The following is an 8,532-nucleotide window of genomic DNA, read 5'->3' on the forward strand; positions in this document are numbered from 1 at the left end:
TGTCAAAAGTAAGTATTTTGTTTAATGTAATTTCAATACAGAATTTGTGATGTTTTGGTAATTTGTAACCATAACATGACTGGTACCATTTATTTTTACATGATCTACAACTACAACAATTATTTTTTTTAGATATTTTATGTATTTTTAACTTATGGGCCAAGTTTCCTAATGGGATGGCACAAGGTTTGACTACAACAAATATAAAAAATATAAATATATTTAAAACTTGTGTATTTTAGGTGAAACAAGTCCAGAGTATGTTTAGGAGTGCAGCACAGTAAAGTTGGCCAAAAATCCAAAATCAGACACTTTTTCTTGGCATGCAGTGTACACAGTGCATATAAAAGTGTGTGTTGTTTTTCCTTCATTAAAGTTGATTGTTAACATGTCTTTTTTAAAACGATACCTCTAGATCACCACTAGAGGAAGTGGCACTAGTTCCAGAGAAACAGACGTCAGTGATTACAAAACCATGGTGACAGACGTCTACGCAAAACCTTTCATTTACACTTCCTGTAAAAAGTTTGAGTTGGAAATACCCAGATTACTTGATTTTTTATGAGCCCTCAGATGGCCCCAACAATAAACATACTGTAACTGGAAAAACTAGTCTTTGTAACGGTTAGAAATACTCTGGCACAAGAGAAACAAGTGGCAATTTGCTAATGCCTTGAGACATGAACTTCAGGTGGTAATAACTTGCTTTACGTCAAGCTACTTATTTTGGATTTTTGGTGTATATTTTCTAAAGACCACAGGCTCTGAGGAAAACAGTAATTATGTTCTTCACATGCAGATAAACATTGTGATTATTTTCTCGATTACCAGTCTCCTTCAACGACCAAAACGTTTCAGTGTCCATTACTTTAAATACAATGCCAATAGCCAGATCTTTAAAAACATGTCATTTGCAAAGATATAAAAACAGACCAGACAATAGAGGTTTCATAGAGTCACTTTGCTCACTTGAGGGAACGTTTACTAAAGGTGCCAGCTGACTGTCTGGTTCCGTTTTCTCTGGTAATGGAAGTGAAACAGATCATTACACCTGCTTTTACTGTTTTTCAGATACAGAGCTCAATTTAAACAGTCTTCTGTTTTTAACACTGGGACAACATTAAAACATGAGACTCATCAGAATCCAGAGGGTTCGTTTTATTTGGTCTGATTAACAGCTCTTGGCATAAAACACAGCAAATACATCATAATGACGTAGGCATAGCTGACAGCATAGAGAGAAGTGCAAGATACAAGAGTGGGCTTTGAATGGAATAGCTCAGTTAGTGAAGTCAATGTAAAGTGGAGAATAACCACATGGAGTAATTAATATAAGAGCTTTAAATGACTAGCCTGTACCATGCAGATGGCGTCATATGTGGAATACATTTGAAGGCAAGATCCAAATATACATATATAGAAAGCTTTAGGAAATATGATGTGGACGGATTTAGCTGCTTTCTTTGCCCAGGGTGTGTTTGTCGAACAGGTACTCGGCCATGCCGTTCTTAGGAGCTCCCATGCGGCGCAGGTTGGTCACCCAGTCAGCAAGTTCTTTGATGGACTTCACCTGCTCGTCCAGGTAGTGCGTCTCGATGAAATCACACATCTGAAAGAAAGAGAGGTAAATCAAATTAGAGCTGAAACACACATTCACTGAACTGAACTGAAAGAATTTAATGAGCAAAGGTTACACACGAGTCAAATTGGCACTTTTGATGATTCTATTCTGATGGTTCGATCAGTTAGTGTTGTTTTGCAACCGCTTAGTGAGTTATAGCTCTGTCAAATCCACTAGATTTGAACTTGTACTGAATATTAAAGCTGCAACGATTAAACGACTAGTTGTCAACTATCAACAACTATCTAACAACTAACTAGTCAACTATTTTGATAATCGATTAATCGGTTTGAGTAATTTCTCAAGGAAAAAAAGTCAAAATTCTCTGATTCCAGCTGCTTAAATGTGACTATTTTCTGGTTTCTTTACTCCTCTATGACAGTAGACTGAATATCTTTGAGTTGTGGACAAAACAAGACATTTGAGGACGTTATCTTGTGCTTTGGGAAACACCGATCGTCATTTTTCACCATTTTATAGACCAAACAGCTAATCGATTAATCAAGGAAATAATCGACAGATTAATCAACAATGAAAATAATCATTAGTTGCAGCCCTACTGAACATTGATTCAAAAAAAAAGGTCAGCAATCTGCTGCGTAGTAAATTTGCTTTGAGACACCTCAGCTGTACTGTGTCAATGCCATATAGGCCACATTAAAGTCTGGCAGCTGTTTTCACAAAAAAAATAAAGGAAACCTGCAGAACTTGCAAAGAGCAAATCTTTCTCTATATTTCTAAAGTGCAGGTGCACAACCGATTTGCATGTCTGAAGTGCTTGTGCTCAGATTAGTATTGCCTTTAACGGTGTGTCTATTTGCACCCGGGTGAGAATAGTCCCACGGCAGCTAGTCGGCTATTTACACCCAGCCAAGTTGAATATGCTATTTAATTTAACAATAGTTAGCTAGTCAAAGGGTTTCTGCCAGAAATCAATTTCTAGCAGAAAGACTTAATAGTAATAGTAGTCGTAGTAGTAGTAATATAAACAGCGTCAAAGTGGATGCAGGGAGAAGGTTGTGGTGGGTGAATGGGTCAAACTCAGGCTTTAGACCCAGGAGAGCGGGGTACTTATTATTTTCCTGGAAGGAGGGGGGGTTATTATTATTTTCAGTTTTAAGTCACAGTTTGGTTAGGATTACGTAACAAAACTACTTGGTTAGGTTTAAGAAAAATATACATACAGTATACATAATACATATACAGTATCTAATGTGTGCCCCGGTCGGGTGCAAATAGCATTGTTGGCTACTGACACATATATAATAGCATTAGCATGTGCCATTTTTCAATTCATAAACAGGCTAATACTGTGAGGTATGCAAGAGGTAACTAGATCAGTACCTGGATTACTCATTAAAATACTTGATAGTTATTTTAATTTTGATGATTTGGGACTAGTGTTCTCTAGAATTAAAAAGTGACAGAAGTAAAATGTTTCATGGTGCTTTGCAACCGTCAAGCCACAATTTAATACTCACGTGTGGGTCATTGTGCTCAGCGCAGAGCTTGTGCAAGTCCAGCAGTGACTGGTTCACGCTCTTCTCAAGCTGCAGGGCACATTCAAGGGCCTCGACTCCACTGCCCCACTCATCCCTCTCTGGCTTCTGCAACACAAAGCAGGTCAGGAAAACACCGGTGAGACACTTATTAATGAGAGGTGGGAGGCCAACGACCCGACCCAGACAACAAGTCGTCTGATTCGGTCAGAGTCGGTTTGCAGTTTAACGTTCAATGGGTTGAGTTTGCGTGTCAGTGAAAGATAAGCGGCGCAGCCCACTCACACCCTTTGTATCTTTGTGGCCATATGTCGCCCTCCAAACGTGCGCTATACGATATACGATAGCCTAGAACAGCACATCTCACACCCAGTGCTTAAGTTAAAACACCCTGGATCAAATATGAGCTCATTCAGTACCTTGACATCTTGAAGGAAGATCCTTCCCCCCCTCTGGTTCTGTAGTTTCATCAGCTTCTCAGCGTGCTCGCGCTCCTCGTGTGACTGACTGAGGAAAAACTTGGCAAAGTTCTTCAATGCCTGGTCATCCCGGTCAAAGAAGTATCCCTGTGAGGAGGAAAGAGGGGAATGTCGGTGTTCAGGGGAAGCAAATAAAGTCCTGAAATGTGGCGGAAACGTAACACACAAATAACATAGCTGCCAAGATAATTACACACAGCTAAAACTAGCTACGCATGCAGAGTTTAATAAGCTATAGTTCAGCTATAAAAGAATATCATTGTCCAACAGCAGCTTCCACCTATCATTGTGAAAACAGAGTGACAATGATGTGTTTATGAATGTTTGACACGCAGTCCAATTACAGAATCACAGAATTACAGTGTCTTACAATGCCTCTTAACTGTTAGCACTCTATTGCTTCAGTACTACTACAGTACTACTACTACTACTACTACTGCTGCTGCTATTATTTGAAAGAATGCAAATGTTTATTACTCGTTTTTTTCAATCAGTAAAACTGTGTTGGTGATTAATGCAAAATAGTAAGACCACAGAGAGGCATGGCAAATAAAAAAGGAAACTTCTGAAATAAAAAAAAAACATCTTAGCTAAACAAACATTTATATTTATTTAACTTACACCTTTTAAATAATTTCTGAAAAATGGAAAAGTAAAGAGAATATTTAAAAAATAAAAATTTCAGAGAAAAAAGTAAATTCCCGCCCACACTTGTCACCTCTGCATTGATTTCGGTTTAGTATACATACGGAATAGAAACCCTTTTATAGACACAGCTGTGTGTGGGATCGGTAGGTGAACGCGGTGCTTAGAGTGAAGTGAAGCACATTTTTTAAGGCCAAGCGATGCACTCGCTGCCCCGTCTCTGTACATGAACTTCAACCTTTGTTTTATTACTCAGTCAGACAACATCCATTTCACCTCAGTTCAAACGCAGGCTTTCAAACTGGGACCTAAAAGCTCACTCACATGGTTAACAAGTTAATGTTTAATGAATATGGATGCTCCGACGGTGGCTTTTATTTATCGTGGCAGTGGGCAGCGTGACTACCATCATCCACCATTTAAACCAACTCAGATCAGCAGTTACATAACCACAATACAGTCTGGTTAAAGGGAATTAAAATCACTTCTCGATAATAAACTCAGTTCTCCTTATGTCCTCATCTGTTCCACTATTGTCTGAACACTTCTCTATCCCCCTATTGGACTCTCACCATTGACAGGTAGACGTAGGAGGCATACAGCTCCAGGTTGATCTGCCTGTTGATTGCAGCCTCGCAGTCCTGGTGGAAGTTCTGTCTCACCTGGGAACTCATGATTCTGAAACACAGCAAACAAAATCCTCACTAGACAAACAAACCAGAATCGAAACGATACTTAACAAAACATTTATATTTATTTAACAAAAACCTGGCAAATCCTTTCTCAAAAATAGCAGATAATCATTTGAGTTATTTATCATGCAATATTGCGTAACAGTATGTGGTTTGAGCTTCTCAAATGTGAGGTTTTGCTGCTTTCCTCTGTTTAATATCGTTGTGAATCGGAAATTGGACTGTTAGTCAAGACATTTTAAAACATCACCTTTGGCTATATTGAAGTTTGATGGGCAATTTTAACTGTTTTTCTGATATTTTTAACATTAAACAATTAATAAAAAAAATTAAGTGATGGACTGGATCAATTAAATAGATAATGAAAAAACTTTACTGAACTAATCACAATAACTACAAAACCTTATTCTACTATTGCCCTATTATATATATATATATATATATATATATATATATATATATACACACACACTTGTCATTTTCTAGTTGATATTGATCACTTTACACTGGACATCATAGCAAATTCAGTGTGAAAAATTATTTTTACTTGGAAAAAAAATCTGATTCAGTAGATGCACTGCTTTGTATTTGTATGTTTAATTTAGATATCAAAACTATGCATCAACTTTTACCACATCATGTATCACAGCTGTTACCCTGTACTGCATTCCGTTTTAACAGTTTTCTTCATCTCCTTGTATTTTTATATCTGGTATATTTATTTGTACTTTGTACTTTGCACTACTAACTTTTTTTTACTGCGTTTTTACAAACATGTTTCGCAATATGGAACTCTGATGCTGGAAACTTGAATTTTCCTCGGGATTAATAAAGTTACTATCTATCTATCTATCTATCTAAATATATACAACAATATAATATAATGATAAATGACAAATATTACTAGTCGAGCCTCTGTTGCTTATGTAACAATTTTAATAAAAAAAAAAATATATTGTGTGCCAATTGATAGGCCCAACACTCATCAGAGGTATCATCACATAATTATATAATTATTTACCTCAGTATCACTAGGTTTGGCACATGTTTTGGCACAGCTATTCTTATATAAGGGACACTTTTGTCACAGAAGTAAAGCCTTACAATTGCCAGAAAAATCATATTAACTGACAGCTGGTACCAGCTCTAATATATATATATATATATATATATATATATATATATATATATATATATATATATATATATATATATATATGTTTTTTTTATTTATTTATTTGCACATATATATAACTGCACAAAATCCAGTCAATGAAAAAAAAAAAGTAAAGAAATGTGTCAGGAGAGGTCAAGAAGCCACATGCTTATACAACCCCAGGAGAAAAAAACACAATAACAAAAAAGGAATAAAGATCTAAACTAACATAATTTAAAAAATACAACAAAAGTTAAATAACAACAAGAAGTACACAAAATGTGCAGAAAAAAACCCTAACCAAAACAGTGGAAAACAATCCAATAAAAACAATGAAATACATACAAAAAACAATACAAAATAAAAAATAAAATGTATCTAAACATATCAAAAGATAATTTTACAGTTGCGCATGAAAGTATGAATGTTGTTTGTCCAGTGTTTGTTTTTACGCATTACGCAGCTGGAGGAGAGCGAGCTGCGCAAAAGGCCACACTGAGATAAACAACCATCTCATCTACTGTGAAGAACATTATAACCTCTTAACTCCGTCATCTGCAGGTAAACAAACACACCTGAGAAGACTCAGAGCTTAAAGGTGAAGTCTTACCTCGTGTTTCAGTAGCAGGTCTTCTAGCGAGGAGGTTGAAGAGTATCTCGTTGTTAGCACAACAAACTGTTAGCTGGCTAGCTGGCAGGATGAACGTGCTCTGGATGAACTGAGAGTAGCTGATGTTTTAAAAGAGATTAAAATTAGATTCGGTTGTTATTGATTAATGACTATGATCAAATTGATTTTCGGGTGTCTGAAGACAGTTGAAAGGTTTCCGTTCAAGCACTGTTGAAGCAGGTAACCTTCACTGTCCGCTGACGAGAGAGGATCGACTGATATCTACTAGATGGTACGGTCCGTGACGTCACTTTTATTACTACAAAGTGGTACGGCCCGTGACGTCACTGACCGGAATAGGGATTGGACATGGAGGCTGAGTCACGAGCTGTTCTCCGACCGACCCTCGTGCATTTATACCTTATAATAGCATACTCATTTTCAGGAGTTTTTTTTTTCGCAATGTAGGAGAAGTACATATACGTATGTACGATTTTGTGGTACTTATGTACTTTTTGCTATACACATCGCAATAGGCTACTTTATCAAAAAGTAAGCACAACTACAGTTATACCTTTCTGTAGGCATATAAGGCAAGAATACTTATTTACATTTTTCTTAAGTATATCACGACCAAGTATACTTAGACTTTTTTAAATACCTGTCAGTATATGCCAAATATATTTAGACTTTTGGGATGTAAATAAATCTGGGATAGTTAATATATTATATTATATTATATTATATGCGTTATTTAGAGGAGAAGTGAGAAAGGGGTTGGAAAATATAAGTTTTACTTCTACCTACTCCTTTTCGGACACTATTACTCTTGTTTTGTTTGTTATTATTTTGTATCTGTTTTTATTTATTTTTATGTTTGAAATAAAGTCTTTCATTCATTCATTCACTTTCTTAGACTTTTCTGTATACTTGTCAGTATAAGCCATGTATACTTAGACTTTTCTGTATACTTGTCAGTATAAGCCAAATATACTTAGACTTTTCTGTATACTTGGCTTATACTGACAAGTAGACTTTTCTGTATACTTGGCTTAACTGACAAGTATACAGAAAAGTCTAAGTATATTTGGCTTATACTGACAAGTATACAAAAAAGTCTAAGTATTCTTGGTTTACTCACCACACTTCTATTCAGTGGTGGAAAGTAACTATGTTCATTTACTCAAGTACTATAGGCCTACTTAAGTATACATTTGAGGCACTTGTAATTTGTTGAGTAATTCCATTTTCTGCTACTTCATACTTCTACTCAAATACTTTTCAGAGAGAAATATTGCACTTTTTACTCCACTACATTAACTTTAAAGTTGTGGTTACTAGTTGCTCTGCAGAATAAGATTATGAATACAAAATAGCAACTAATAAAGCTCCATTTTACACATAAGGCATCAATAATCATAATCCAATAGTATAATATACATTTTTCTGAAACTACCCATTCTGCATAATAAGTAATTGTACTGTTGACACTTTAAGTACATTTTGATGCTAATACTTTTGTACTTTCACAAAAGTAAAATTTCCAATGCAGGACTTTTACTTATAAGAGTATTTCTACACAGTGGTATTGGTACTTTTTACAAAAGTAAAAGCTCTGAGTACTTCTTCCACCACTGGTTATATTCCTCTAGGAAGATATTGTGCTTCTGACTCCACTAAATTTATCTGATAGCTAAAGTTATATAACATGCTGATTAATATCATTCATTAAAACATCTGATTGGTGAAGAATACATTATAGATTTAACTATCCAACAGATAAAGTAGTTAAAATAGGCCCACCTCGACCAGCTACAACATTAAAATGCC

At 35.7% G+C, this 8,532-nt stretch overlaps 1 protein-coding gene across 1 annotated transcript; it reads right to left on the reverse strand.

Moving 5' to 3' along the window:
* Nucleotides 1–1,137: 1,137 nt before the first annotated feature.
* LOC119479227 (ferritin, heavy subunit) lies at nucleotides 1,138–6,987 on the reverse strand. The gene is made up of 5 exons (XM_037754597.1): nucleotides 6,703–6,987; nucleotides 4,817–4,922; nucleotides 3,540–3,686; nucleotides 3,103–3,228; nucleotides 1,138–1,609 (listed from the first exon to the last, which is right to left on the reverse strand). The coding sequence occupies exons 2-5, from the start codon at nucleotides 4,916–4,918 to the stop codon at nucleotides 1,451–1,453; spliced, it is 534 nt and encodes a 177-aa protein (XP_037610525.1). The 5' UTR covers nucleotides 4,919–4,922; nucleotides 6,703–6,987; the 3' UTR covers nucleotides 1,138–1,450.
* Between the last annotated feature and the right edge of the window lie 1,545 nt (nucleotides 6,988–8,532).

The sequence above is a fragment of the Sebastes umbrosus genome, chromosome 2 (assembly GCF_015220745.1).
Source record: "Sebastes umbrosus isolate fSebUmb1 chromosome 2, fSebUmb1.pri, whole genome shotgun sequence".
Classification (NCBI taxonomy): domain Eukaryota; kingdom Metazoa; phylum Chordata; class Actinopteri; order Perciformes; family Sebastidae; genus Sebastes; species Sebastes umbrosus.

What these genes read in the sequence shown, in the direction of transcription:
- LOC119479227 (XM_037754597.1), bottom strand. Translation starts at nt 4,918, where the DNA reads ATGAGTTCCCAGGTGAGACAGAACTTCCACCAGGACTGCGAGGCTGCA. An exon ending in CCTACGTCTACCTGTCAATG is followed by an intron (nt 3,687 to 4,816) that starts GTGAGAGTCCAA and finishes TCCTCCTCACAG; the next exon opens with GGATACTTCTTTGACCGGGA. An exon ending in CTGAGCACAATGACCCACAC is followed by an intron (nt 1,610 to 3,102) that starts GTGAGTATTAAA and finishes TCTTTCTTTCAG; the next exon opens with ATGTGTGATTTCATCGAGAC.